The sequence below is a fragment of the Cladosporium halotolerans genome (genome assembly GCF_011745625.1).
Source record: "Cladosporium halotolerans strain TM138-S3 chromosome Unknown Sca8, whole genome shotgun sequence".
Taxonomy (NCBI): domain Eukaryota; kingdom Fungi; phylum Ascomycota; class Dothideomycetes; order Cladosporiales; family Cladosporiaceae; genus Cladosporium; species Cladosporium halotolerans.
In genome coordinates this window covers 236,553-251,166 of record NW_027191459.1, presented here as the reverse complement: position 1 = coordinate 251,166, position 14,614 = coordinate 236,553, and the positions used below count along the sequence as shown (strand labels likewise).

Sequence of the window (14,614 nt, the reverse complement as noted above, 5' to 3'; positions counted from 1 at the left end):
TTGAGAACTATGCGACGCGATGTAGTGCGTCAAAAAGCAGCTAAAGCTGGTGTGTTGATCAAATTGAGTGGTGCATGAGGAAGGGTCGCGAAAGCTTGAGCATGTGAAGGCATCGCGCTGCAGCCCCGCGGAAAGACTCCGTCCGCTGTCGACGGTGCATCTCGCAGACGCCGCGGCCATGCGTGCCATGTCAGTGGTGCGATCGAGTGTACAGTATCTGCACCACCTGCAGTGCCAATAAAAAATTTGTACGTGATGATTTAATATTGCAAACTCTCAAATGATCAAACCCACTTTGTGAAAGCGCAGCTTGCCTAACATTCTGGCCGGATGTCTCCTTCGTCTCGCTCCACCGGATGGCCCTGGCTGGAGGATGACCTCACCACCCATGTCCACTGCGTTTGTTCGTATGTACATATACTTTAACAGGGCTGACTTCAGCTCCTCTCACCACACGTTTTTGGCTTTCCAGGCGGCGTTGACTCATTGCGAATCTCGCATTTTCTTACTTCATACAGGGACCGGGCAGCGATACCGCGAGCCTGAGATCATATCCGCCTCCACAATCATCAAAGGCAGGCGGCGGCCAGTATTTGACATCCTCAAGATCTGGTCGATCATCAAGGACTTGCAGAGTCCGAGTGCAAATACAAGTTCATCTCGTACCACCGAAAAGACAGTTCGAATTTGAGGGCCTTTCAAATTGATTGGCTTCCAACAAGGCCAATACTGTTGAAAGCCTTTCGCGGGAGAAGGCAGGCGGTAGCCCATCATGACGCGACCAACTACAACCAAAGTGTTGAACACTCTCCAGCTCACGAAAGACTATTCGGAGAAACCTTACGGCCTGGCATGGCGAAGCAATACCATCTTCATCGTCGCCACGGTCGGCATCGGTCTCTTCACCGACATGTTCCTATACGGCCTTGTCGTACCCATCCTCCCCTTCATGCTCAAGGATAAAGTCGGTGTCCCTGAGGATCAGATTCAAAGTAATGTCTCTGCCCTCTTGGCTGCGTACGCCGCAGCGTCCGTCGTAACAAGCCCGATTGCGGGCATTCTGGCTGATAGGATCTCGACTCGTCAGGCTCCATTCCTTGTTGGACTCGGAGCGCTCCTTATTGCAACGGTCTTGTTGTTCGTGGGTACGACCCTTCCTGTCCTCGCATTTGCCCGTATTCTTCAGGGAATCAGTGCTGCTTTCGTTTGGACTATCGGGCTGGCATTGTGTTTGGAGACGGTGGGTCCGGACAACCTGGGCAAGACGATCGGATCTGTAAGTTCCAGTCAATTCATGTGAATAATCATATCCGCGCTAACGTTGTACAGATCTTCTCCTTCACTTCCGTAGGTACTTTGTTCGCTCCGCTGATTGGCGGCGTACTTTACGAGAAAACTGGATACCCTGGCGTGTTCGGCATCGGCTTCGCGATCCTCGTTGTCGACTTCGTGATGCGAGCTCTGGTCATCGAGAAGAAAGTCGCCAAGCGCTACGAAGCGCAAGACCCAAACTCCGTCTCCGACCGGAATACCACACCGCACGACGCCCAAAACCAAGAAGACCCCGAACAACCCGCCGACGAGAACCAACCCCTCCTCGGCCCCAAACAAGAAGACGACGCCGCCGCCTTCAAACTCTCCCCCGAACAGCCCAAAATCGCCCACCTAATCCCCATCCTCCCCTGCCTGGCCGACGCCCGCCTCCTCACCGCCCTCCTCGTCGCCTTCGTCCAAGCGACCCTCCTCGGCTCCTTCGACGCGACCATCCCGACCGTCGCAAGCGAGTACTTCGCCTTCACCTCCCTCCAGTCCGGCGTCCTCTTCCTCCCCCTCGGCGCCTTCGACTTCCTCCTCGGCCCCGTCTTCGGCTGGGCCGTCGACCGCCTCGGCACCAAAGCCGTCGCCGTCAGCACCTATGCCTACCTCGTCCCGGCCCTCATCCTGCTCCGCATCCCGCACGCCGGCGGCACGCCGCAGGCCGTCATCTACGGCGTCCTGCTCGCGCTCAGCGGGATCGGGCTCGCGGGCATCGGCGCGCCGAGCATCGTCGAGGCGGGCGCGGTGGTGCAGAAGTACTACGAGGCGAACCCGGAGTTCTTCGGCGACGAGGGGCCCTACGCGCAGCTGTATGGGCTGAACAGTATGGTTTTCTCCGCCGGGCTGACGCTGGGGCCGGAGTTGGCGGGGGAGATGAAGGAGGCGGTCGGGTATGGGAAGATGAACGCTGTGTTGGCGGGGATTTGTGCGGTCACGGCGGGGTTGTGCTGGGTCTATATTGGGGGGAGGCCGGGGGTTTTGAGGAGGAAGTGAGGGAGGGCATCGGGTGCTTGGAGAGGCATTGGTAGGTGATGTGGTTTGTGCCTGTCTACTCATACATTGTACAATACAAAAGCGCATGTAGAGAATAGCTTATCTAGATCGTGCCCAAGTTCCGAAAAATACATATCCCATTCACTCCTGTACTAACAACAGGATACTCGTGTCAAATTCAGGTTCTTGAGAAGATAAAAGCTCAAAGATCCTATACTCCATGAAATCCACCGGTTGTTACACAGTTCGACGCACCCTGACGGCATGCATGAGAAACGACTGGGGTACCCGACAGGGATACTGACTTCATCAATCCTGAGTGGCTGTCCCCATCGCAAATTTAGTTTCGGCTCTCGGTCTCCCACGCGGTAGCTTGCTTCAGGCGACCTTGGCAAATATGCTAGGAGATGACGGGAGATCCGTGCTCGTATCGCGGGAGATATGCGCGAAATCTTGCATCCCGTCCACTTCACCTCATCGTGCCGTGCGTGCCTTTCGCGGTCGCTGGCAACCAGGCGGTTTCGCTCTCCTGTAGCAGGCTGCCGTTGACGATGTCGCACCATCCGGCACATCGGTATATCGATTGTCCTGCACCATGAGTCGCCGGAGTTGCAGCCGGCGGGCCCCAAGTGCCCTAGGGCGGACGTCGCTGCCACACGATTACATCAGAGCGCAATCTCCCCCGGAAGTCGCTGAAACCGGAGCTTAATTTCCAGTCAAACCTCGACAAGCTCGTGGGGTTGGCGGCGTTGGCGCTCGCCCGTGCCAGCACCCGCTCGTCTCTATCGCGCGGACAGACTCGACCGCGCCCGCGGCGCCTGCGAGCGTCCGTGGACCGACTGCCTGCTAGTCTCCCACCGCAGCGGGGCCACTGCCACGGTGGACGGACGAGTGGTGAAGGCGAACGAGCTGTTGCCACTACTCGCAGACTACTGCTGGCCACCGGCTCGGCGTCTCTGCTGCTGCCGTGCTGCCACTACTCACCCTTACGACACCACTCTCTTCCTTTCCTGACATTCACTCGCGCGTGACATCCCCGTTGTCCTTTGCCCTTCACCCGCAGCTGTGCTGTGGAAGTCATTCGTTCGCTCGCTCAACGGGTTCTTCTGTCTGTCTGTTTGCTACGAGAAACTTTCGGCCACGCGCTATCGGTGTAGCATTTCCGCCATTCACACGCATACAACACAATTGAACCGGTCAATATGAAGACCGTGAGTTGCGCGTACACCTGTTTTCGCAAGAGCCTCTTTCCTAACACCAATCCAGTTCACCAACGCCCTCGTCGCCCTCGGCGCGCTCGCGACATCGGTCGCGGCTTCCAACCCGATCGTCGCAAAGGGCCAGGACTTCGTCGACTCCGTCACCGACAAGCGCTTCATGGTCCTGGGCGTCGACTACCAGCCTTTCGGCCAGGGCGCAGACCTCGACAAGGCCGACCCGCTCAGCAACGCCACAGAATGCCTTCGCGACGCTGCCCTCATGCAAAACCTGGGCGTGAACACCATCCGCTCTTACAACCTCAACCCGAGCCTCAACCATGACGAGTGCATGTCCATCTTCAACTCCGTCGGCATCTACATCATCCTCGACGTCAACTCCCCGGCGGCAAACCAGCACCTCGACCGCTCCGACCCTGCCTCCACTTACACCAAGGCCTACCTTACGCATGTCTTCACTATGATCGAGGCGTTCAAGAACTACCCCAACACGCTCGCCTTCTTCTCCGGTAACGAGATCATGAACGATGTCGAGTCCAGCATGGCCAACCCGCCTTACGTCCGTGCGCTGCAGCGTGAGATGAAGTCTTACATCAAGAACCACGCCAATCGCACCATTCCTGTTGGTTACTCTGCTGCTGACGGTAAGCCTTTCCCCATGCCAGTTCAGATGAATTCACTCTCTAACAACATCTAGTCCGCTCCGTCCTCGAAGACACCTGGGCATACCTGCAGTGCGACAACTCCGACGACGGCAGCGATGACCTCTCCCGCTCCGACTTCTTCGGCCTGAACTCCTACTCCTGGTGCGGCAGCGAAGCCACCTTCACCAGCTCTGGCTACGACAAGCTCGTCGAGACCTTCAGCAACAGCACCATCCCCGTCTTCTTCTCCGAGTACGGCTGCAACGAGGTCCAACCCCGTACCTTTGACGAAGTCCCGGTCCTCTACGGCGAGAAGATGACCGTCATGTCGGGCGGCCTGATCTTCGAGTGGACCCAGGAGGACAACAACTACGGCATCGTCGACGCCTACCACAACGGCACCGTGCACCTGCGCGGCGACTACGACGCCCTCATGCAGCAGTACAGCGGGCTCAACATCACCCTGATCGAGAACCACAACAACACGGCCACCAGCCTCAAGCCGCCCAAGTGCAGCGCCGGCCTGATCGGCGACAACGGCGTCAGCAAGGACTTCGACCTGCCGTCCGTGCCCGACGGCGTCGCCGACCTCATCTCCAACGGCCTCCCCTCCGCGAACGCCGGCTCCGTCGTCCCCGTCACTAAGACCAAGGTCGACCTGCCCGTCTACGCCACCTCCGGCGGCGAGATCTCCGGCCTCGCCATCTCGCCCGCCGACGGCAGCAACAAGCCCGGGAAGAACGGCGGCCTCACTACCGGTGAGCCGTCTGCTGCTCCCAGCGGCAACGGCTCGGACAACGACGCGTCGCAGACTGGTTCTGGCGGATCGTCGCCCACTGGCAGCAGCGAGGGCGCCAGCTCGACTGACAGCTCCAGCGCAGCGGGCAAAGCTGTCGTCGCCAACGGCGCCGCGCTCGGTGCTGTTCTCGGCCTTGCGCTGTTTGCGCTCTGAGAGAATGGACTCTTTTAGTCTTCTCAGAGATCTTGATCCGGCTTTCTTTGGAGAGAGCCACCGGAGTCGAGGCGAGCGGTCTGCGACCACGCCTCGAAATCCTAGACCTTCAGACGAGGGATCCACCGATCCCATCTTTTTCCCTTGGTACACATTACGTTCGGCATTGATGATATACCCCCGAGGTGTTTTACACATGCTTCTCCTTCTGTCTTGTTTATTGCGTGTAGAAGTTTGCTGCTAGAGAAGGAAGGGGGGCCTTGCGTACGATAGAGTTATACCATAAACATACAGCTGGCAATAGAGCAACACATCAGACGATCGAACTTGGAGATTCACTTTCTTGGGCACGTGACACATTGCCGGTTCTGTGATGCGAGGTCTCAGCACACCGCCGTGCGTGTATACTGTAGTAGTAATGCTAGCTACCCTGTCGAACACTGTATTCCTTTCTCAACGATGCACCCGGAGCAAAGCAAGAATAAACCAGAATGCAAATGCCAAACCCAAAACCCCACCAACGCCATCGCTCAAACCAAAGCAAAGCAAACTCACCCATCCCATCCCCACTCAAAAAAAAAAACATCACTCCACACTCTCCTTCCCCGCCCTCCCGCTCCCCGGCGTCCGACTCCTCCTCCCCCCACCCCCAGCACCCAAACCAGCAGCAGACAACTTCTCCCTACTCTCCGTCCTCCCCACCAAACCCCCCCTCTCAAACGCCGTGATGCCCAGCCCCTGCTCTCCCGCAGCCCCGCTGGCCCCAGCGGGAACGTCAAAGTAGCCCCCGCCCTTGTGCTTGGGGCTGCCGCGCGCGAAATCCGGCGACAGCGCGCGGTTCGCGGGCGTCGCCCAGCCGGACGTGCGGCCCGTGCGCTGCGGGTCGTCGAGCGAGGTCAGGGACGCGAGCTCGAAGTCGGAGTCCGAGTCCGAGGCGCGGCTGCCGCCGGCTTCGAGGACGCGCTCATAGGCTGGGCCTGAGGAGGAGGAGGAGGAGCCGAAGAGTTTTGAGGCGAGGGAGGTGGAGGGTTTGCCGCCAGGGCGTTTTGTGGGGCCGCTGGAGGAGCGGCGGAGTTTGGAAAGCAGGGTTGCGCGGCGGTCGCGGCCGCAGAGGAGGTAGGCGGCGAGGGCGAGGATGAGGAGGAAGATGAGGATGCCGGGGCCGCGGCGGGAGTAGGAGGAGGAGAGCAGGCGGGAGTGCCAGTCTTGGGTTGTGGCGGTTGTGTCGTTGGTGGTGGGGGATGGCAGGCGGATGGAGGGGTATTGGAAGTCGGGGAGGCCGGGGGTGTTGGTGCCGAAACCGACGGCGAGGGCCTTGTCTTCCTCTTCTTCGGCTGCGGGCATTTGGGAGGAGGCGTAGAGGACCATTTTGCCGAGCGTCCAGCTGACTTCGGTGCCGTCGATTTTGTCGATGGCTTGGAAGGGGTCGAGGAAGCCGCGGTCTTTGGCGTTGTCGATTACGGAGTGGGTTGTGTTGGTTCCGTCGCTGATTTCTTTGCCGGTTTCTAGGCCGACTCGTGGGACGCCTATGCCGTCGTGGAGCATGTTGATCAGCCAGCTTGCTTTGAAGCAGACTTCTTCGACGGTCTTCTCGTCCACCTTCTTGCCCCACTTCCTGTCCTCAATGTCCTCCTCGATATCATCCCACCCCCGGGAACAGAGCTCCGTGACTTGCTTCTGGTAAGTTTGGAAGTCGTAAGCTTTGTCCTTGTGCGCCATGGCGAATATCTCATGCGTTGTGTGCCAGTACTCGGAAACTCCAACGAAGTGATTGACGTTGAAGTCAATGGCAGGAGTATGTATGCCGTTGAGCAGGCATGGCTCATCCAGGCAAGGAACGTCTTTCTCCAGTAAAGGATATGTCCGTTTGAGGCATTCTGCGAACTTTCCAGTTCCGACGAGATGCGGGTCGTTTCCAATAAGAGCAGGCGAGTCGGAATCCAGTTCCTCCCCAGAAGTCGTGACCATCAATCCCACAGGCAGACACGGGTCCGGCAACTCTTTGCTGCCCGGGTATGCCTCCAACAGCTCTTCCACGTAGCGTCTCCTCGCCTCATTCGCTCCAAAACCCAACCAAGTCGTCACGAACACCTTGTGCTCTAAATTCTCACCATTGACCTTCCTTAACCGCAGCAACTTCAGATCCTCCGCATGCTTCTCCGTCTCCGTCGCATTCGGCGCAAACGCAATCTGCGCCGACGCCCCGCCCATGTCCAAAAACCCATACGTGTGATGTCCACCGCCGTGCGCATGATCCTCCGGCGCATCAAACCCTCCCAGCAGGTAGTTTGCCGCGATCCAGCCATACAACCCCTCCGTCTCGCCCGGGATCACCTGCACGTGCAAGTCGCAGTCCGGCAGCTGAAAGCCCGTGTTCTCCCTGAAGTACCCGCACACGTTGTCGAGCACCAGCGCGCGCTGCTCGTCCGGCAGCAGGCGCATGCCCGCCGTCGCGAGCAGGAAGATGGGCGTGTTGGCCACCTCGTCCGCGGGCACGATGTCGAGCGCGAACTCGACCAGCTCCGCCAGGTGCTCCGGGCCGACGTCCTCGGGCCTGGAGCCGAAGGTCGACACGCCCGGGTGCACTTTCTTGCGCCATTTCTTGTCCGTGTGGATTTTGGGCAGGCGGTCGAGTTCGTCCGGCGAGGCGGAGGCGCGCGCGCTCGCGGCGTTCTTCCAGCGGTAGACGTAGACTCGGGTTCCGGAGGAGCCTGCGTCGAGGATCACGCCGTAGCTGTGCTTGCCCATTGCGAGCGGTCGGGTGGGGGGTTTTATTCGGTGATCGGGGCCAGATGTTGTGGTGACAAGCGCATCATGGTCCAGCCTTGAAGCGAGTGATTTACACGTTGAAGTGGGTGGGAGAAGAGGACGAAGAGTCGAGACGGACAAAGTTGCTGATCCGCAGGGCTGGCGACACAACAAGCCCGTCGCCACGCAAGCTCAACGGCGATCTTCCACCCGGTGGCTGTCTCCGAGTCTCCCCACTGACTCCGGGGTCAGCAACTCGCCCGGCGATTGGTCTTGTTCTGGAAAACCCAGCCCGGTCTGATGCTACCCTATGCACGCCTAAAGATCAGTCAGTATAGCGTGCAGCGCCTTGCAGGAATAGGCAGGTCGGCGATATTGGCCCCTGTTACGCATTCTGCACGGCTACGCGATACCCCCAATCACTGGATCACGAACTCGTACGGCATATCAAACAAGTCTATCATGCTTAGATTCAATGCGTCTATATCGCCATATGCCAAATCGATCCATCTACCTACTCCATCATAAACCGAATGAACGCAGCCGAAACCGCCACGCCATCGTGATGCTTCCGCACCCTCTCCATGCCATCCTTATACGTGCCATCGTCGAAAATGCCCTTCTCGTGCCTCGAATCCAACAGCTCCGACACGATGTCCCCGTTGAACTCAGGGTGCCCTTGCACGGTTATCAGGCGCTTCTTCTCGTACATGCCCTGGACATCGCAGCGCGGCGAGTGGCCCAGCGGCTCGACGGACGGCGGGTAGGTGTAGACGACGTCGCGGTGCATTTGGTGAATCGCCTGTAAAACACGAGCGTCAGCGTCTCCCATCCAGACTCGCAAAAGCGGTAGGCCAGGGCCCAACTCACCACCTCCTGCACGCCAAACAACTCCCTCCCCTTCTCCGTCAGCTCCATAGGCGTCACGCTCACTTCCCAGCCCCTATCGCTCCTCCCGACCTCCTGCTCCAGCGCGCGCCCGATAATCTGGTGCCCGAAGCAGACTCCGATCAGCCGCACGCGGTCCTGCGCCAGCACCTTCTTCGTGAACTCGACCAGCTTCAGAATCCAGATCTCGTCGTCGAACGAGTTGTGCCCTGTTCGTTCGCTCCTCCGTCAGCGCCATTGCTCGCCCTCCCAAATCGCACGCACGGCCAAAAACTCACGACTCCCACTAAGCAACACGGCATCCACGCCCTCCAGCTCCGGGTAGATCTCGTCGTTCACGACGTCGTACTTCCGAACATCCAGCTCGGGCACAGCGGTCCCATCCTTCTCCCGCACGGCCTGCGCGCCGTTCTGCAGCAGCTCTTTGAACAGGTTGCCGTACCCGCCGTACTTCTCTTTCGTGCGGCCGATGGGCGTGTCGCATTCGAGGACGGCGATGCGGAGCGGGGGGGACATGGTTTTGTCTGCGTGGTCCAGACGGTGGTGTAAAATAGATGTATGTGAAGAAACTCGGATTTAGAGAATGATTGTACTGCAAGTATGTAGGTGGCGGTGAAAACGTAAGTAAGGTACCTTACTATTACTGTCTACTCATCCCATCCCATCCCCATCCTGCCCCGAAACTATGACATACCCCAAGAACCACCTTACGCTCCGACGCCGCCGCCTCCACACGCCGCTGGCCCACCCCTCTGCAAGCGCCCGATAAGATAACCCAGACAATTTTTGGGAGGGCTGGGCCGCGGCAGCCGGCAACGGAGCCAGCAGCAAGGGTCCAGCAGCGACGCAACCGGTCTCCGAGAGCTCGAAGGGGAAATTCCTCGCGGGCGGGCGGGCGACAAGAGACCAAGAGACAGCTCACGTGCGACTCACGTGCATCTACGAGAAAGTCGTATCCTGACCCAGATTGTTCTAAGGCAAAGCGCTCGAATGCTTGCGCACAAGACGAGGACGAGAACGACGACGATAAATGTGGAAGGCGCGGATGAGAAGGAACAGACAAACAACAAGGACGTCGAAAATCTAGTTCCCATCCGTTCTGAATACAAGCGAGACCTGCGCGCGCATACTCGCCCTGAAAAAAAATATCGAAGAGAGGGGCAATCAGAGGCCTAGATCAGACACCTTGATCTCCCAGCCCCGATCGTCCTCCTTCTTTCTCTTCGATCTCGATTCGCAACCGAGCAAAAAAGACAGTAGTGAGTGCCAGACAAAAACAGTCCCAAATCGAATCGATGTAGCTGCCGTCGCATCGCAACCCAAACCCATGAGAAAAACGCATCCGAATAAAACAAAAGAAAAGGAAAAAGTCATGATCGAAGAGAAAGAAAAAGCGCAAAAAAGCAAAGGGGTCTTAGTCGTCGTAGATCGTCTCACATCAACAGCCTCCTTTTCAAGGCCTCCAGCTTTCAAAACTCGTACAAAACGGCGAATGCGCATCGCCCTCTCTCACCACTCACCCCTGCCTGGAATAAGGCTTGTTCATCGCCGCGATCTCGCGCGCGATGTGCGCCCACTCCATCTCGCGGCGCAGCGGGCGGCCGCGGCGCTGGCACTGGAATTCCTCCCATTTGAGGAGTTCGTAGCTGCAAGAAAAGAGAGCGTCAGCGACCTTGTTCGGATGTGCAGTCTTGAGAGGGGGGAGGGACGGGCGCTTACGAGAACCTCAAGTGCGGCTGGATGATGACGTTCAGCCTGCGGGCGCGCACGAAGCAGTAGGCGCGCGGCAGGGACAGGCCGAGCTCGTTCATGACCTCGGCGATGCAGATTGTCGCGGAGCGCGAGACGCCGACGCGGCAGTGCACGAGGGTCGCGGTGTTGTTGCGGCGGCCGCGTTCTAAGGAAACGGAGAAGTTAGCGGGATGCTGCTGTTTGGGGAAGGGTTTGGGATTAGACTCACCGATAAATTCCAGGCACCGACCGAACTCTTCCGTCAGCGGGTCGACACCGTTGTCTTGCACCTTGTCGACGAAGAGCAGGTTCTCCTTCGGCCAGCGGGCCATGATCTCTTTCTCCCACGTCACAGGCTCGCCGACGCTGAGCACCTGGCCGATGCCGAGCTCCTGCAGGAGCTCTGGGTTATCGGCGTGGCCCAGGTTGCCCAGGTACATGTAGGGCAGAATGCGGCTAGGCAGGCTGCCGTCCATCTTCTCCAACCAGTTCGGGACGGGCGGGCACAACGCCTGGATGTCGCCGTTGTGCTTCGGCGACGACTGCAGCAGCCTAGGCTGGATCGCGCGGAGCAGGGCGACGTCCGAGCCGTACGCGAAAAAGTTGCGCTTCTTCTCCTTGTGCAGCTTCAGCCACGCCTCGTGCACCGGCGCGTACTCGGCGTACATGTAGTACGCGAGCGCGAGGAGCGACGACTCGGTGTAGCCGTCTGTGCAGTGGATGAGGATCTTCCTGCCGGCGCCTTCTTGGCCCATGGCTGTGTCTCCGTCGTCGTCGATTTCCGCGCCGAGGGACAGTTTGCTGTCCCTTCGGGCTTTGTCGTCGAATTTGCTGTGGGCTTGTCGGTACATCCAGGAGCAGATGTCGACGAGGCCGTCGACCTCCGAGTGCGACCATGTCGGCGGCATGATCGCGCCTGAGCCTGGGAACTCCAATTGCGGGATCGCCACATCTGTCAGCTCTGATTGGATCTTCCCGTCGAGAAGGTCGTCGAGAAGCTTGAACGCTTTGGCGTCAGGAATTTGCGCGAGATCGCTCGCTTCGATCATTATATCAAACTCGGGCTCGTTGTCGCCTCGGAAATCAGCGATCGCTTGCAGTCCGGGGTCTGGCGTCGGGCCCATCCAGACGTTGTGGGAAATCTGAGAGGGCTTCGTCATGGAGCACATCTCGAAGCGCTCCCAGTGAAAGAAATCCATGACCTTGCCAGTCATGCAGCCCTCGGAGTCGAGCGCGATGATATCCGGGTGGTCGGTTTCGATGTTCGTGTACGGGTCTATTCGAGGTCAGCAATTTCTCGGATCGCATCACTGGATATTTCGCCACTCACCAGCCACCACAAAAGTATTAAACGACTTCTCCCCCTCCACCGGCGAAGTGCCCTCGATCTTCCTCTGCCAGAGCGCCTGCGCTCTCGAGATCCTCTTCGCCACCTTCTCCACCTCGGACCGGGGCGTCTTGTCGTCTCCGTAGACCACGACATCGCTCACCGTCGCCATCTTACAAGCTTGGATCTGGAAGTTCCGCACGCTGAAACCTTCTTTCGGGTCGATGTCCAGGAAATCACCCTCGTCACTATCGGCACGCCAATCGCCAGAATCACATTTCAGGATCTCGTCTGGGGCGACGGCGCCCTTCAGCTTGCTGTGAGAGAGGTCGCCGCCGGCCTTGACGATGGTGATGCCGCGGACGCATTTCGGCGTGCGGCGGAGAGACTTCTTGCGGGCCGTGAAGAAGGCGAGTTGTAACTGGTTATCGGCGTGCAAGCCGTGCAGCCACGGGAACACTTGCTTCGTGGAGGGGAGCGGTTGTGTGGCGAGGTGGTCGAGCGCCTGGACTAGCAGGGCGGCGGAGATATTGTAGAGGCCCGGCTCGCTGCTGTGCTTGGGGAAGGATGTGGGCGGGTGGAGGAGGGATGTTGTCTCGACGACCTGAGTCGCGGAGGGCGGCGAGGATGGCGGGGTATCGAGCTGGCGCGGGCTCGGTCGCGGACCAGGCGAGCAGTGCGGGATGTGTTTGTTGGGCACGGCGGCGGGCGTGCCTCGTTGAGAGGTGTTGATGCTGAGGTGGGCGGGTGGAGGGGTGCTGCGGCCGGGCAGCGGAGCTGGGCGAGCGAGGATGGTGGCCATTACATGCAAGGCGCGACACGCTGAGGGTTGAGCCGCGAGTCGTGAGGCCAATGGGTCGCGTGATCGCGCGGAGGGACGGATGGCAGAGGTGGAGTAGTATTTGGGCGCTGGGCGATGGGTGGTGGTGGTGGTTATCAGGCGTGAAGCCGAAAAGACGGGCGGCGGGATGTGAGACAGTTGGAATGCAGCCGGTTGGATGTGTTTACATGACGCGGCGCAGGCGGCCGAAGAGGGAAGGGACGTGAGAGTTGGGGTATCAAGCGAGACAGCGGAGCAAGGTTGAATGGGGAGGGAGTGGTATGGGAGTGGAAGGTGGTCTGGGACTGCACGGGTTGTCGAGTTGGAAGAGGGCACGAAAGCATGGACGGCGGCACCGCAGGCCTCAGGCGGGTTGATAGGCGTGCGTCTTGGGGGTGGGAGGATGCGGCAACAGGGCACGCAGGGCGGCGGCGGGGGCCAAACGGCGTGGGCAGCTTGAGGCAGACTGACCACACACCCAGGCCCTCAGGCTCCCCAGGCCGCGGGCGCCTCCATCGCTTCAACGTGCATCGACGCCCGCCCTGCTCCCCCGCACCCTAGCGGCTCGCCGAGATAAGGTGCAGTAGCGCGCGCGCGGATTGGCCGGCCGCGGCCCCAGCTCGCGCTCGCCATGGGCCGGAGCCGCAGCGTCGCACGCCCGTCCCACACACGACACAGACAGTCACAGCCTGCTGCACCCCGTCACATCCAGCCAGACTGAGCCCCGGCTCTGCCAGCCGAACGCGCCCCAACTCGCCGGTAGCCGCCGAATGCGACCAGACCTACATGCACCGCCGTCTCGGCCGGCGTCGCCTCGTCCGCCGCGAAACAGCACCATCTACTGACGACAAGGAGCAGCCAGCTGCCCCGCCGCGGCCGGCACCTCGACAGCTCCCGTGTACATCGCACAGCTACCCATGAGCCGTCTGTCAAGGTCGTCCGCGCTAGCACGCTGACCACAGCCTCATCACCGATCCCTATCACACTGCTTGATGATAACTCGCCCGGCGCAGCAATCGTCAATCGCCGCCGTCCGCCATGATGGTGTGAGGGACGCCGGAGTGCTAACGCGCCATGACATCTGTGCCGCCGTGCTTGGCCAACAAGCCTGTCGTCGCATGGCCAAACGCAGCTAAAATTCACCGTGCAGCCCGGCCTCAACGCCCTGCCTGCGGGACCGCCTCTCTCCGCACGCTAGAATAGGCGCAGAGCCTCACAGCTGCGCACGGCCATCGTCGGACTGCTGTGCAGGTATCTCGTACCGCCTTCCCTCACGCCATGGAACGAGGCGACCGTTCTGGAAGGTGACTACGATGTACACGGCTATTACAAAACCCTTTCTCACTCAGCAAAACAAAAGTCCCATCGTGACAAAACGGCAAGCGCCTGCACGCAACGCCGCGATCGCCTCTCGATAAACTACCCTCCCGCTTCACCTTGGCCTGGGGCGCCGCAGATCGAGGCACTAGCGTGCCGTCGTGCAAACGTCTTCCCCAGAATCCCGACCTCTGCTGACACACCAGCTGTACGTGATGGCCTCGATCGCGGAGGTACCAGGTACTCTGCTCCGGCCAGCGTGCGTCAAGCTTGCAGCAATCGACCTCCGACCGGGGGAAGACTCCGCTGTCTTGCAGATTTGCTGGGGTCGAGCAATGGGGATAGCTTGACGAGGTGGGAGCTCAAGGATGAGTAGCAGTTCATTATTGCTATTACTTGAGGCGATTGTGCAGTTGGCTTTTCTTTTTTTTTCACGAAGGCGAAAAGTCTTCCTCGCCTCTCATGAGCTCACAATTGACCGAAAATAGGCCACGTCGGTAGAAGACGTCTAGAATCTCGTGATGATTTTCTCGACTCTTGTAACACTCTTCTTGTCGTCCATTTCACATCTCTCCCTCCACAACTGACTCTCCACTGGAAGAAACGCCCCTCCGACTCCCGTGTCAACTTCACCTCGCTCAAACAAAACCCCCACCGTCC

At 59.4% G+C, this 14,614-nt stretch overlaps 5 protein-coding genes across 5 annotated transcripts; 2 read left to right on the top strand and 3 right to left on the bottom strand.

Moving 5' to 3' along the window:
• Window positions 1–228: 228 nt before the first annotated feature.
• On the top strand, window positions 229–2,310 carry WHR41_03216 (uncharacterized protein; the record flags this gene model as incomplete). The annotated part of the gene is made up of 2 exons (XM_069371822.1): window positions 229–1,276; window positions 1,330–2,310. The coding sequence occupies exons 1-2, from the start codon at window positions 773–775 to the stop codon at window positions 2,308–2,310; spliced, it is 1,485 nt and encodes a 494-aa protein (XP_069231123.1). The 5' UTR covers window positions 229–772.
• Window positions 2,311–3,089: 779 nt separating this feature from the next.
• WHR41_03215 (uncharacterized protein) lies at window positions 3,090–5,449 on the top strand. Its single transcript, XM_069371821.1, has 3 exons — window positions 3,090–3,521; window positions 3,577–4,171; window positions 4,225–5,449. The coding sequence occupies exons 1-3, from the start codon at window positions 3,513–3,515 to the stop codon at window positions 5,121–5,123; spliced, it is 1,503 nt and encodes a 500-aa protein (XP_069231126.1). The 5' UTR covers window positions 3,090–3,512; the 3' UTR covers window positions 5,124–5,449.
• Window positions 5,450–5,708: 259 nt separating this feature from the next.
• WHR41_03214 (uncharacterized protein) lies at window positions 5,709–7,871 on the bottom strand (the record flags this gene model as incomplete). Its single annotated transcript, XM_069371820.1, has 1 exon — window positions 5,709–7,871. One exon carries the CDS (start codon window positions 7,869–7,871, stop codon window positions 5,709–5,711), a length of 2,163 nt encoding a protein of 720 aa, XP_069231125.1.
• A 452-nt stretch (window positions 7,872–8,323) lies between these two features.
• Window positions 8,324–9,382, bottom strand: WHR41_03213 (uncharacterized protein). The gene is made up of 3 exons (XM_069371819.1): window positions 9,038–9,382; window positions 8,742–8,968; window positions 8,324–8,673 (listed from the first exon to the last, which is right to left on the bottom strand). The coding sequence occupies exons 1-3, from the start codon at window positions 9,273–9,275 to the stop codon at window positions 8,386–8,388; spliced, it is 753 nt and encodes a 250-aa protein (XP_069231120.1). The 5' UTR covers window positions 9,276–9,382; the 3' UTR covers window positions 8,324–8,385.
• A 381-nt stretch (window positions 9,383–9,763) lies between these two features.
• Window positions 9,764–13,161, bottom strand: WHR41_03212 (uncharacterized protein). Its single transcript, XM_069371818.1, has 5 exons — window positions 13,116–13,161; window positions 11,821–13,006; window positions 10,720–11,766; window positions 10,479–10,656; window positions 9,764–10,405 (listed from the first exon to the last, which is right to left on the bottom strand). Exons 2-5 carry the CDS (start codon window positions 12,617–12,619, stop codon window positions 10,276–10,278), a joined length of 2,154 nt encoding a protein of 717 aa, XP_069231119.1. The 5' UTR covers window positions 12,620–13,006; window positions 13,116–13,161; the 3' UTR covers window positions 9,764–10,275.
• Window positions 13,162–14,614: the final 1,453 nt, after the last annotated feature.

What these genes read in the sequence shown, in the direction of transcription:
- WHR41_03213 (XM_069371819.1), bottom strand. Translation starts at nt 9,275, where the DNA reads ATGTCCCCCCCGCTCCGCATCGCCGTCCTCGAATGCGACACGCCCATC. An exon ending in CGTGTTGCTTAGTGGGAGTC is followed by an intron (nt 8,969 to 9,037) that starts GTGAGTTTTTGG and finishes GCGAACGAACAG; the next exon opens with GGCACAACTCGTTCGACGAC. An exon ending in TGTTTGGCGTGCAGGAGGTG is followed by an intron (nt 8,674 to 8,741) that starts GTGAGTTGGGCC and finishes CGTGTTTTACAG; the next exon opens with GCGATTCACCAAATGCACCG.
- WHR41_03215 (XM_069371821.1), top strand. An exon ending in TGGTTACTCTGCTGCTGACG is followed by an intron (nt 4,172 to 4,224) that starts GTAAGCCTTTCC and finishes AACAACATCTAG; the next exon opens with TCCGCTCCGTCCTCGAAGAC.
- WHR41_03212 (XM_069371818.1), bottom strand. Translation starts at nt 12,619, where the DNA reads ATGGCCACCATCCTCGCTCGCCCAGCTCCGCTGCCCGGCCGCAGCACC. An exon ending in TAATACTTTTGTGGTGGCTG is followed by an intron (nt 11,767 to 11,820) that starts GTGAGTGGCGAA and finishes GACCTCGAATAG; the next exon opens with ACCCGTACACGAACATCGAA. An exon ending in TCGGTGCCTGGAATTTATCG is followed by an intron (nt 10,657 to 10,719) that starts GTGAGTCTAATC and finishes CCGTTTCCTTAG; the next exon opens with AACGCGGCCGCCGCAACAAC.